General features: G+C 36.0%; 1 protein-coding gene and 1 pseudogene across 1 annotated transcript; both read left to right on the top strand.

The window, feature by feature from the left end:
* Nucleotides 1-2,883: 2,883 nt before the first annotated feature.
* LOC122440855 (olfactory receptor 2M3-like) lies at nucleotides 2,884-3,831 on the top strand. The gene has a single exon (XM_043467545.1). It carries the CDS (start codon nucleotides 2,884-2,886, stop codon nucleotides 3,829-3,831), a length of 948 nt encoding a protein of 315 aa, XP_043323480.1.
* A 9,113-nt stretch (nucleotides 3,832-12,944) lies between these two features.
* On the top strand, nucleotides 12,945-13,908 carry LOC122439236 (annotated as a pseudogene).
* Nucleotides 13,909-14,696: the final 788 nt, after the last annotated feature.

Here is a 14,696-nt window from a genome sequence, read left to right as displayed (position 1 = left end):
TGAGCTATTGTCAGCCCAAGGTTTGAGAAAAGAAAAAAAGTTAGTCTTAGGTGGAACCAAAGAAAGGCAAATTCCAAAGCAAATACATAGTTTCATTAACATAGCTTAAGAAAAACATTTCCACAGAGAAACCTCCTTTAATTTTGTAGGAGAAGGAAAAAAAAAAAATCTGGGACTAGTAGTTTGTTTCCTCCGCCGCTTAAGGGAGAGATAAAAATTGTCTGACACTTGCAGCCTATTTCCTTCAGTTTGGAGACTCCTGGCCTTCCTGCCTGTTACCTCTTACAAGGTAAGTCTGAGGGAGGTGATAAGTATTTCAAAACAGCTCAGTTTTTTTGGAATACAGTAGGATGGAGCTACTTTTTTTTTTTTTCATTTATTTTTGTTAGTTGGAGGCTAATTACTTTACAATATTGTAGTGGTTTCTGTCATATATTGACATGAATCAGCCATGGAGTTACATGTATTCCCCATCCCGATCCCCCCTCCCACCTCTCTCTCCACCCGATTCCTCTGGGTCTTCCCAGTGCACCAGGCCTGAGCACTTGTTTCATGCATCCAGCCTGGGCTGGTGATCTGTTTCACCATAGATAATATACATGTTTTGATGCTGTTCTCTCGAAACATCCCACCCTCGCCTTCTCCCACAGAGTCCAAAATTCTGTTCTGTACATCTGTGTCTCTTTTTCTGTTTTGCATATAGGGTTATCGTTACTATCTTTCTGAATTCCACATATATGCGTTAGTATACTGTATTGGTCTTTATCTTTCTGGCTTACTTCACTTTGTATAATGGAGCTACATTTTATTCTAAAGCTATATATTAGAATAAGCTAAGATTATTACTTTTGATAGACAGCGTTGCAGGAAGGGGGACTCCTTTCAGGGCCTGAAACTGGGCTCTTGTCTAACACTCAGAAATTAATTGTCCAAGGAGACACATGAGCTATCAAAGCAAGAGATTTTATTGGGTAAGGCACCTGAGCAGAGAGCAGTAGAGCAAGTGAACCCAGGAGAACAGCTCTGCCACATGGTTCGCAGTCTCGGGTTTTATGATGATGGGATTAGTTTCCAGGTTGTCTTTAGCCAATCATTCTGACTCAGAGTCCTTCCTGTTGGTGCACATCTTCTTCAGTCAAGTGGAATGTCAGCAAGAAGGATTCTGGGAGGTGGTCTGACATGTGGTGTCTCCTTTTGGTTCTTCTGGTTGGTAGTGGCTTATTAGTTCCATGTTCCTTACCAGGACCTGCTGTCCTAAAACAACTCATGCAGATGGTTTGTATGGTGCCTGGCCAGGGTGGGCAGTTTCAGTCAGTGTGCTTCCCCTAACATTAGTACAAAAGTCATAAAATAATGGACAATTATGCTGTGCTTTAAATCAGATTTTCTGTCAAGTAAAATGCACAATTTTAGTAAATTTGGCAGAACCACATGAAAAAAATTTTTTTTCCAAAGCCAAAAACCAAAATACCAGTTACTGCTCTGCATCACACCCAGAGGAGAGAAAACCGATGCAAAGGCATAGAAAGGAAGCCAATGCCTTCAATAATGAAGTAAGAGATAAGATAAGAGAAAAAAATATATATATATAGAAGTATAAACAGACATTAAAAAATACACTGCTGTGAAGCCAAAGAATGCCCTGAATGAATCTGGCTAAGGAAATTGAAAAGATAGAATACTCTAAAGTATGAGTAATCTCTCTTCCTTCCTATAGTATTTATTTATTTGAAAATACTTAGATAGTTATGGGTATTAAACTTATAGTTTATAAGTTTAAAAGTTTATAGTTTATAAGCTTAAATTTATAAATACTTATATAGTTATGGGTATATAGTTATGGGTATTAAAATATACATATATTTTAAAACTATATCCCAGGTAATATCCATACTTTGTAAACATGATCTCATTTAGTCTTAATAATACCCTAAAATATAGATATAAAAAATGTCAAATTTTACAGAGTAGAAAATAAAGCTTAGAGAAACTAATTAAAATCACACAGATAAAATGATTTGTTCCAGGTGTTTGAATTGTGCTATTGCACTTTAGTCTGCTTTTCCTGAAAAATGACTTGTACCAGGATATTTCATGGATACACCTTATCTTAATAGATGGAGTTAGTAATAGTCATATTGGTGAGAAATTTTGTCTAGTACAATTCACTATTATAAGCAACATGTACTGTTAGATAAATTTCTGATTAATAGTTTCTCAATCCCTTCTCTTCACCTGGTATTTGATTAATCCTATCTCACTTCTAAACATACATGCTTCCTTCCACACTTTGGTAGAAAGAATTTTTATTAATATCATAGAGTGGTATGCTAAATTCCATAGAAAAACATAACAGAAAACCTCATTGACTTCCCAGCAATTCATGAGCCTTCAGATGGTTCATAATGACTCTTGACTTCTGAAGGGATAATCCACACTACATATCTGAGATGGCTGGTTGCTGAAATTAGATTATATGCCTTTTGAGAAATCACTTGTATTTTAATTATGGAACAAATATGCCTGTTACCTATGTGGTTTCTTTATCCAAATCACTCAAGCTAAAAATAAGCTTAATATCTCTTATCTAAAAATTTTAAAAAAATGATTCTCTGAGAAATAAATTTTCCTATATGCGCTGTGCTAAGTTACTTCAGGCATGTCCAACTCTTTGTGACTTCATGGACTGTAGCCTGCCAGGCTTCTCCATCCTTGGGATTCCCTTGTCTAAAAATTCAAAGAAATGATACTCAAAGAAATAAAATTTCCTATATGTATAGATATTATTGTGATGGTGATCTAGGCTAAAAATCCTTGCTATTTCCATAGCAAAATATTGGAGATTTCTCACATGTTATATTCTCCACAGTGAATATATTCATCATGGCATGGGAGAATCATACTTTCAATTCTAACTTCATCTTGCTGGGAATCTTTGATCACAGTCCCACCCACATCTTCCTCTTCTCTCTGGTCTTGGGCATCTTCACAGTGGCCTTCATGGGAAACACTATCATGGTTCTCCTCATCTACCTGGATACTCAGCTCCACACTCCCATGTACTTGCTCCTCAGCCAACTATCCTTCATGGACCTCATGCTTATTTGTACCACTGTACCCAAGATGACTTTCAACTACTTGTCTGGAAAGAAGTCCATCTCTCTGGCTGGGTGTGGAACCCAGATATTCTTATATGTGTCCCTGCTTGGAGCTGAATGCTTCCTGTTGGCTGCAATGGCCTATGATCGGTATGTTGCCATTTGCCACCCATTACGATACTCAATCCTCATGAGCCAGAAAATCTGTTGTCTCATGGCTGTTTCTTCTTGGGTTGTTGGTTCTTCTGATGGCATAATTATTATTGCAGTTGCATTGTCCTTCCCATATTGTGGTTCCCGGGAAATACCCCACTTTTTCTGTGATGTCCCTGCCCTTCTCACTCTCTCATGCACTAACACATTGTTATTTGAAAGGTTAATGTTTATTTGCTGTGTAATTATGCTTCTTTTCCCTGTAGCAGTCATTATTGCTTCCTATGTCCATGTTATTATGGCTGTCATTCGCATGGGATCTGGAGAGGGTCGTCGCAAAGCTTTTGCTACCTGTTCTTCCCACCTCATGGTGGTGGGAATGTATTATGGAGCCGCCATGTTCATATATATGCGGCCTGTGTCTGATCGATCCCCTACCCAGGACAAGATGGTATCAGCCTTCTACACCATCCTCACTCCCATGCTGAATCCCCTCATCTACAGCCTCCGAAACAAGGAAGTGGCCAGAGCATTCATGAAGGTGTTAGGAAAGGGCAAGTCTGAAGAACAAATTGCCTAATTAACTTTTTTTTGCAGTTTTGTTTTATGCTTAAATTTATTTATTTAACCAATGTAATTTAGCACTCAATATTTACCCATCTTTTTACCAAAAAATTTATAAACAAACAGACAAGCTTCCAGTTCAGTCAGTTCTGTTCAGTCGCTCAGCCGTGTCTGACCCTTTGCGACCCCATGAATCACAGCATGCCAGGCCTCCCTGTCCATCACAAACTCCTGGAGTTTACTCAAACTCATGTCCATGGAATCAGTGATGCCATCCAGCCATCTCATCCTCTGTCGTCCCCTTCTCCTTCTGCCCCAAATTCCTCCCAGCATCAGGGTCTTTTCCAATGAGTCAACTCTTCACATGAGGTGGCCAAAGTATTGGAGTTTCAGCTTCAGCATCAGTCCTTCCAATGAACACCCAGGACTGATCTCCTTTAGGATGGACTGGTTGGATCTCCTTGCAGTCCAAGGGACTCTCAAGAGTCTTCTCCAACACCACAGTTCAAAAGCATCAATTTTTCAGCACTCAGCTTTCTTCACAGTCCAACTCTCACATCCATACATGACTACTGGAAAAACTATAGCCTTGACTAGATGGACCTTTGTTGGCAAAGTAATGTCTCTACTTTTTAATATGCTGTCTAGGTTGGTCATAACTTTCCTTCCATGGAGTAAGCGTCTTTTATTCATTGCTGCAATCACCATCTGCAGTGATTTTGGAGCCCCAAAAAATAAAGTCTGACACTGTTTCCACTGTTTTCCCATCTATTTGCCATGAAGTGGTGGGACCAAATGCCATGATCTTAGTTTTCTGAATGTTGAGCTTTAAGCCAACTTTTTCACTCTCCTCTTTCACTTTCATCAAGAAGCTTTTTAGTTCCTCCTCACTTTCTGCCATAAGGGTGGTGTCATCTGCATATCTGAGGTTATTGATATTTGTCCTGGCAATCTTGATTCCAGCTTGTGCTTCCTCCAGCCCAGCATTTAAAAAAAAAAAAAAAAAAACTGCATGCTTGTTTGCTCCAATATGATATTTCTTTCATTATAGAAAATTCAAAGTATGACCGTAAGTAAATATGTACTACAAGCTAATATGCACAACTGTATACTTATTTTATAAGATACCACTTAAGAAATTAGAGGTATTTACCCAACATGAAATTACCATGTAATTCCATAATTAAATAGAACACTGATAAATATTTTGTTTTTTTCTTTTTTTAACATATTACAGCTTTGTCTTTATCAAACCAAAGAATTTTCCGGAGTCCAAATTGTTACCTTGGATTAATTGACTTGTTAAATTGAATGACTAAATTAATTATATGCAAGTTTAAATATGTATTTAGAAAATTATTATAAAATTAGCACATTTTAATGAGAAAGAGGTGAAAAGGAATAGATTTATGATTAAGTTTATTAACCCTATCTTATAATGGACCACCCCCTTCAGGATTTTGGAGAATTGTGGACCTTCCATTTCTTTTCCTTTTTTAACCAGCATTAGCCTAATATATGGGAAATTGAAGTGTGAATATGAATCCTTGATGCCTGGATTTTTTTATACTTAGATATCTTAATCCTTATATGTGTTGGGCACAGTAATTTCATGAAAAATGTTCAATTTTATAAATAGAAAACTGTAAATTGTCCAAATTCTGATATTTTTCTATAAATCACATGTGTGACATCACTATAGGTATTCTTGTAATGATATTTAAATGAAAGTTCAAACCTGGAGATTCATGTATGTTTATGAGGAACAACCAATGTGTCTTAATATGAATTTTTACTGTTCTTTTAAAACTTTGTCTTACATCCACCTTGCATTAGGTTTCCTTTGCAACATAACAGATTTACACAACTTAGGATTTCTAAATAATAATTATTTAGTGAAAGTGAAAGTCACTCACTAGTGTCCAAATCTTTGTGATCCCATGGCCTATACAGTCCATGGAATTTTCATGGCCAGAATACTGGAGTGGGTAGCCTTTCCCTTCTCTAGGGAATCTTCCCAACCCAGGCATTTAACCTAGGTCTCCCACATTGCTGGCAGATTCTTTAAGCTGAGTCACAAGGGAAGCCCAAGAATACTGGAGTGGGTAGCCTATCCCTTCTCCAGGGGATCTTCCTGACCCAGGAATTGAAACAGGGTCTCTTGCATTGCCAGCAGATTCTTTACCAACTGAGCTATCAGGTGATCCCAATTATTTATTATGTCATAGGATGTGTGGGTATAGATTCTGGCATAGCTAAACCAGGTGTCGTACTTCAGGTATCACCAGGGAGCAATCCAGACTCTGGCTGGGGCTGCAGTTTCATGTGAGGCCCAGCATCATCTTCTAAACTCGTGTAGTTGTTGAAACAATCCATTTCTTTGCACATAACTATTTCATGTCAGCCTATTTCTTCAAGGCCAGCATAAGAGTCTCTCTTACCTCAGTGAAAGTCTAAGTCTTCTTTAAAGGTCTACCAAGTGATTAAGTAAAGCTAACTCAGGATAATCTCCCTTAGATTACTTACAATTAACTGATGTTGGATTTTAATTATGTCTGCACTGTTGCTTTACTCTTACCTTGTAGGTTAACTTAATTATATAAGCAACTTCAGGGGATACAGATCATGGGGAAAGTTGAGGAGTCTACCTACTACATACCCAGAGATAGTTTACAGATTCTTTTCTCTAAAGATATAAAAATATTTCAATAACTTTTTCTGACAGTGATATGAGAAACATTTATAATGTCCTAATATATGACTGAATTATTGCAGCTTTTAAAAATTGTTTTATAAGTCTCTACATTCATAGATATGTGGTAAGGGCAAATGTCCAGGAGTAGGAAAGTTATCATGTATTCAGCCTGATAAATACTTCATAATAACCATTTTAAAGAAAACCATTGTGCTGCAAGAGAACATAGACAACAAAACAAAAGCAGAAACAATGGATGAAAAAAATGAGAAGTTCAACAAAGACAGAAAGCAACAGTGAAAAAAATACACAGAAACTCTGGAGCTAAAGAAGGTAATAACTGAACTAAAAACTTAATAGAGAGTTTCTATTGAAGATATAATAAAACATAAAAAGACTCAGTGAACTCAAGGACATACATTTTAAAACTATACAGTAGTAGGAACAACAACAAGAATGAAAAAGAATGAAAAAGCCCTGTTTGACTTAAGACATATAATTGAAATAAAGCATTTTGGAAATGTCAGAAAGAGTGAAGAAAGAGAAAAGTACACAATGCTTACTAAAAGAAGTAATGTTGTATGTCTCAGGGAACTCAAACAGGGGTTCTTTAGCAACCTAGAGGAGTGGGATGATGAAGAAGACAGGAGGGAGAATCAAGAGGGAGGGGACATATGTATACCTATGGCTGATTCATGTTGAGTTTTGACAGAAAACAATAAAATTATGTAAAGCAATTATCCTTCAATTAAAAAATAAACAAATTTTTTAAAAAAAGAAGAAGAAGAAGTAGGACTAGAAAATTCCACATTTTTGAGAAGGGAAATGAACATCTAGATTCATGAAGTCCAATGAACTGCAAATAAGCTGATTATCAAGGGATGTTCACAAAGACACATTAGAGTCAAATTGTCCAAAATTAAAGGCAAAGATACTATTTTGAAAATTGCCAGGCTTCCCTGGTGACTCAGTGGTAAAAAAAAAACACACCTGTCAATGCAGGAGACATGGGTTCAATCCTTGATCCAGGAAAACCCCACATACCATGGAGCAATTAAGCCTGTGCCCCACAACTATTGAACCTGTGCTTTAGAGCCCAGGGCCTGCAACTACTCAGTCCAATTACCACAGCTACTGAAGCACACATTCTCTAGAGCCTGTGCTTGGCAACAAGAGAAGCCAGCACAACGAGAAGCTTGCACACTGCAACTAGGGAGTAGCCCCATCTCACTGTAACTAGAGAAAAGCATGCATAGCAGTGAAGACCCAGCATAGCCAAAAATTAAATAAATAAATAATAAAAGAAAATCACAAGAGAAAAGCAACTTGTCAAGTATCACCATAAGGCTATCAATGGCAGTCTAGAAAAACCTTGCAAGCTAGGACAACATGGGATGATATATTCAAAGTACTCAAAGAACAACAACAACACAGTACCTACTGACAAAGAATATTAACTGAAGCTGTATTTCAGAAATGAAGGAGAAAGAACTTCCCAAACAGAAACTGAGAGTATCCAACACCACTACAAAGCTGCCCAACATGAAATGCTAGAGGGAGTTATTAGAGTTCACTAAATAGCAGCATGAAAACATGACATTATAGAACTTACTGGCAGGGAGAGAATAGAGTAAAATTTTAAGGCTGCTTTTTCACTTCCCTTTTTCACCCCTATCAAGAGGCTCTTTAGTTCCTCTTCACTTTCTGCCATTAGAGTGGCATCATCTGCATATCTGAGATGGCTGATGTTTCTCCTGGAAATCTTGAATTAAATCAGTCATCAAAAAACCTCATACAGAGAAAAGCCCAAGCCTGGATAAATCACTGGTAAATTCTATGAAGCACTTTTTTTTTCATTTATTTTTATTAGTTGGAGGCTAATTACTTCACAACATTGCAGTGGGTTTTGTCATACATTGACATGAATCAGCCATGGAGTTACATGTATTCCCCATCCCGATCCCCCCTCCCACCTCCCTCTCCACCCGATTCCTCTGGGTCTTCCCAGTGCACCAGCATTTAATGAAAATTTAACATGAATCTTTCTGAAAATCTTCCCAAAAAATTAAAGAACAAAAATACACCCAAACTTACTTTATGATGCCAACATCACTGTGATACCAAAGCTAGGCAAGAACTCTAAAAGAAAAGTTACAGGCCAATGTTGGGCTTCCCTGATGGCTCAGTAGTAAAGAATCTACCTGCCAATGCAGGAGATGTGAGTTCAATCCCTGGGTTAGGAAGATCCTCAGCAGAAGGAAACGGCAAGCCTGGGAAATCCCTTGGACGGAGGAGCCTGGCGGGCTACAGCCCATGGGGTCGCAAAAGAGTTAGACATGACTGAGCAACTAAACAACAACAACAGCAACAGAATTCCTTTGACTGCAAATGCAAAATTCCTTAAAAATACTATCAAAATAAATTCAACAGCTCATTAAATAATCATACACCATTAAATAAATATATATCAAATAATCATACATAATCATAATCTTAAATAAAGTGGGATTTACCTCTGAGATTTAAGGATAGTTAAACATGTACAGATCAATTAATGCGATATGCCACATTAGCAGAATTAAGGATAAAAATCATATATGATTATTTCAATAGATGCAGGGAAAACATATGACAAAAGTCAGCATTCTTTTATGATAGGAATCTAAACAAAGTAGGTACAGAAGGAGTGTATCTCAACATTTACATATTTTATTTACTCATAAACTCAATAGCTTAAAATACATTTACTGAAAATGTAATATGGGGCACACTTGGACAAGCCCAAGAAATGAAGCTTTCAATTCTTTTGACATCATGATAGAAGACAAAGTATGCTAGCTTTATAAAATGGCATATAAAATAGGAATTTTAGAAATTCTCAATGAAAAGCAAACTGTTTTTAAATTATGTAATTAATGTTCTATATAATCCATAAAATACTTATATTTTACACTAGCTTGTGTAGGAGGGAAAATAAATCATTTGCAAAATTTATCATAGTAAAGTGAAGTGAAGTTGCTCAGTCGTGTCCGACCCTTTGCGACCCCATGGACTGTAGCCCACCAGGCTCCTCCATCTATGGGATTCTCCAGGCAAGAGTACTGGAGTGGGTTGCCATTTCCTTCTCCAATATAATCCATAAAATACTCTATATAATCCATATATAATCTCTATATAATCCATAAAATACTTATATTTTACTCTAGCTTGTGTAGGAGGGAAAGCAAATCATTTGCAAAATTTGTCATAGTAAGATATACACAATGGAATATTACTCAGCTATTAAAAAGAATGCATTTGAATCAGTTCTAATGAGGTGGATGAAACTGGAGCCTATTATACAGAATGAAGTAAGTCAGAAAGAAAAACACCAATACAGTATATTAATGCATATATTTGGAATTTAGAAAGATGGTAATTGTGACCCCATATGCGAGACAACAAAAGAGACACAAATGTAAAGAACAGACTTTTGGATTCAGGGGAGAAGGCAAAGGTGGGATGATTTGAGAAAATAGCATTGAAACATGTATATTATCGTATGTGAAGTAGATCACCAGCCCAAATTCAATGCATGAGACAGGGTGCTCAGGGTGCACTGTGTCTGTGCACTGTGCACTGTGATGACCCTGAGGGATGGGATGGGGAGGGAGATGGGAGAGGGGTTCAGGATGGGGAACACATGTACACCCATGGCTGATTCATGTGAATGTATGGCAAAAACCACCACAATATTGTAAAGTTAATCAGCCTCCAATTAAAAATTTTTAAAAAAATTAATAGAGGAAAAGATGTGAAGGTGACAACCTCAATTTTAATCTTTCACAATATTGATTACTTTTATCCTTGATACATTAATTGATTTACTAGTTTTGTTTTCTATAACTGTAAAGGATAAAAGATGAAATTAGCAATATTTCACAAATTTTTAAGGTTGATTTTCTATACATTTTTCATACAAATATATTTTCTTAAAATGCTGCATACAAAATTTTTATTTATTATATAAGAATTTACTAACAAGGCTGTGATTTGCGATTATTTAAACTGTTTGTTTAGATTTTGATGCACTGTATGTTAATCAGTATGTTACAAGAAAACCAGAATAGTATAAATAAAATATCATTTTGCTCTTTTAGCTGTATTAATTGTATACTTCTTCAAAGATCCAAGGGGATTCATCAATAGAAAATTTTTCCACTCCTCTACTGGGCATGGTAAAACCAGAGATGACATCACTTTCCTACTTCTCTTTATACATTTAACTTGGTCACATTTCACACTCCACTTGACCATCTCTGTGAGGTCACTGCTTCTGATGGTGTGTTGAACCTGACAAGTAGACACGACTGAAGGAGCAAAAGGGTAATTAGTATTCTTTGCTTTCTCTACTTTCAACCATTCTGTTAATTTCTCACTCTATTTCCTTAATCATTTTGCCTACTTTTAGTGAGAAAACAAATACACTTCTTAAAAACTCTTCATATAAACTTATTTACACTGAAAGTCTTAGAAATGGATTTTCAATGTCCAATTACTGATGGAATAAAATATCAATAGTAAAGATTCTTTCTATATTATTGAATTATGTGTTTTTTCCTTGAAAAAACAATTTTGCAGTTTTGCAGAAAAGTGAATTTTGTAATTTTGCAGAAGAGTCAATATTTTTAATTTTAGAGGTTTTGTTTCTGGTAGTTAGAACACTGAGACGAAGTTCTCAATAATATTTTTTTTTCCCCATTTAAACTAACACTGAGTAAACTAAAACTCTGTTTATAAACTGTGGAGGGAAGATTGTGTCCCCTATAGATCTGAAGCACTTACAGACTCTGTGTTCTGCTCTTGGCTGAGACAGAGTACTCCCTCAGGTTACTTTGTTATGTTAGGCACTTACCACAATAGCTTAATTTTTTTTTTGATTTGTTAAGAGATAAATTATATACTTCATGGACCCAGGGAAGATTAACTGTGCCATATAATTAAACACTTAGTGTTTTACTTCAAATATAGAGTAAATATTATTCTACCATCACAATCACTGATTTCCCAAGTTAAACATGCACTAAGCTATTCACATTAACCCCAAGAAACTGGATGGAGAAGAGTAAGAAAGAACAGAGAAACCAATTACCTTGTGTGGTACAGACAACCTTCCCTTGTCTGTCAAGCAGCCCAGGTAGACTTTGTATAGTCATCCCCATATATTAAAATGTGTCAGTGAGTTTCCTACAACTCCTCAAGAACCCTTTTGCTCTCTCCCTATATTCTTAGAAAACAGCATGAAACATGATATTCAGTACAAAAATTATCGTTGTTTTACATTGTATTCTGGACTTATTGAATATTTATATTAAGGCATCAGAATAATTTTCACTGTTGACTGTTTTATCAACATCCTTGAATATGGGACTGTAATAAGTTGAACACCATAGCCTACAAAATTATTACAAGTATATAAAATGCATTTGAGACTTGGATAATCTGAGTTTCCTGAAATATCAGTGCATCATAACTACTTGTAAACATTTCCCAGAAAATGTTAGTCACTCAGTCATGTCTGACTCTTTGTGACTCCATGGACTGTGGCCCACCAGACTCCTCTGTCCATGGAAATCTCCAGCGAGAATACTGGAGTGGGTTACCATTTCCCAGAAAAAAGAAGCAATATTTCCTTCTTGGTGGTATGGACTTTTGAAACTTAACATTTAATGTGCTAGAGATTGAAAAGTTACAAAGGCTTAATCTTTTTAAGAGAAAATGTGGAACAAGTTATTGATAAATTGTCTTCAGGAAGATCAGACAGATTTTGTGTCCATTGCTCTTTTTCATTTATTTTGCAGCTATTTTAAAATTCTAGTTTAATTCACACTTATGTAATACTTCCCTTGAAAACATAAGTACTGAGTACAATCAAGTTTAACTTTGCTTTCATTTATCTTCAGGTTCTAACACAGATACAGGCTGTAAGCAGCAAGATAGAGAACTTAACAAGGTATAGGAGTCAGTGACATCGTGATGTTCAAATTTCTTCTTTACATTTCAGTTTTTATTAAAACTTATTTCTATGTGCATTGAAACAGATGCTGTTTGGTAAAATTACTAGACCCTTGCCTGGTAAAATGACAGTGACCATCTAAATTCAACTTTCTCTGAGTTGGGAGTTATAAAAAAATGAATTTCAATCTAGAGAAGCATGTAGGAGACAGAACCAAGATGAGATTCTCCATAGAGCTCACAACTAGGTATAAAATAAAAAATAATTATGTTTACATTTATATGTATTTTTACATAACTGTATAAATTACATATTTACTTAAGTATAGAAATGTATATAAAATTTGATTGGGAATATAGAAATTATCAAGTTCAAATACTTAAATTCCATGACTGACCATTAATCCCGAAGTTCACCTTGATGATCTAGATGAAACCTCATGGAAAACATTACCTGGATGACTAATCACTCTGGGAAGTCTGATTTCATCCTGGTGGGAATCTTCAGTCAATCAATTCATCCAATTCTACTGTGTATGGTGATTTTTATAGTTTTTCTGCTGGCTTTGATTGGAAACATTGTGCTGATTTTTCTGATACATTCTGATACCCACCTCCACACCCCCATGTACTTTTTCATCAGCCAGTTGTCTCTCATGGATGTAATGTATATCTCTGTTACTGTGCCCAAAATGCTTATAGATCAGGTCATGGACATGAATAAGATCTCAGTCCCTGAATGTGCAATGCAAATGTTTCTCTACGTGACACTGGTAGGTTCAGAGTTTTTCTTTTTGGGTGCCATGGCCTATGACCGCTATGTGGCCATTTGTCATCCTCTTCGTTACTCTGTCCTCATGAGCCGTAGAGTGTGTCTCCTCCTGGCATCAGGTTGTTGGTTTCTGGGATCAGTGGATGGATTCATGCTCACATCCATTACCATGACCTTCCCCTTCTGCAGATCCAGGGAGATCCATCATTTCTTCTGTGAAGTCCCTGTGGTAATGAAGCTCTCCTGCTCAGACACTTCCCTCTATGAGACTCTCATGTACCTGTGTTGTGTCCTCATGCTCCTCATTCCTGTGACAATCATCTCAAACTCTTATTTTTTTTATTCTCCTTACCATCCACAGAATGAACTCAGTAGAGGGCCAGAAGAAGGCATTTGCCACTTGTTCTTCCCATATGACTGTGGTAATCTTGTTTTATGGTGCTGCTGTTTATACCTACATGCTTCCCAACTCCTACCACACCCCTGAGAATGACATGGTGGTATCTGTCTTTTACACCATACTCACACCTGCGCTAAATCCTTTAATCTATAGTCTTAGGAACAGAGATGTCATGGGGGCTCTGAAAAAAATTTTGAATATGAGATCTGTTAATGAAGAAAATATAAAGTAGACCAACTTTATACTAATGTCATTTTTCTCAAAACATTAGAATTTTAGAATATTTTCCAATGCTATTTATTTAACTTTCATAACATAATATTTCATTCCATTTTCACACTTAAGTAATTACTTCTGTGTACTACAAAGCTGATTTTAATTCCATACTCTTTCTGTATTTAAAATGTTGTTTATTTTTTATTGTACCGATGTTGCCCTTAATGACAATGATAACTACACTCTTATTCTACAGGAGAATATTTATATCCTTAGGAAACACATAATGAAAATATTTAGAGATAAAATTCACTAAGTGGTATGAAGTTGTAAAATGAAAGAGAGGCTGAGAGGGAGAGGGAGAATGATAGAAAACTTATGAAGAACAGGAGTACAATTTTAACAATGGGTAAAAGTATATGGATTTTTTTGTACCTTATTATTCACGTTATTTTTCTGTAAATTATAAATTAATTCAAAATAAATGTTAATTTACATTCACCTTCCACTTTTTCTCCAAGTTTAATTTTCTGTCTGGTGGCTATGTAAACTACAAAATATCCTATAGAAAGCATGCTTATTACTTTGTGGCTATTCACAACTTTGTTCTGTCATTTGCCACATTTATTGGAAGCTACATTGCTTCACATTCATTGGATCATAAAGAAAACAAAGAACTTCCATAAAAACACTTACATCTGCTTTATTGACTATACTAAAGTCTTTGACTATGTGGAAAATTCTTAAAGGAATAGGAATACCATACCACATTACCTGTCTCCTGAGAAACCTGTATGAGGGTCA

Source organism: Cervus canadensis, chromosome 4 (genome assembly GCF_019320065.1).
Source record: "Cervus canadensis isolate Bull #8, Minnesota chromosome 4, ASM1932006v1, whole genome shotgun sequence".
Lineage (NCBI taxonomy): Eukaryota > Metazoa > Chordata > Mammalia > Artiodactyla > Cervidae > Cervus > Cervus canadensis.
Note: the sequence above shows the minus strand (reverse complement) of the source record. Positions and strands in the feature narration are given on the sequence as shown.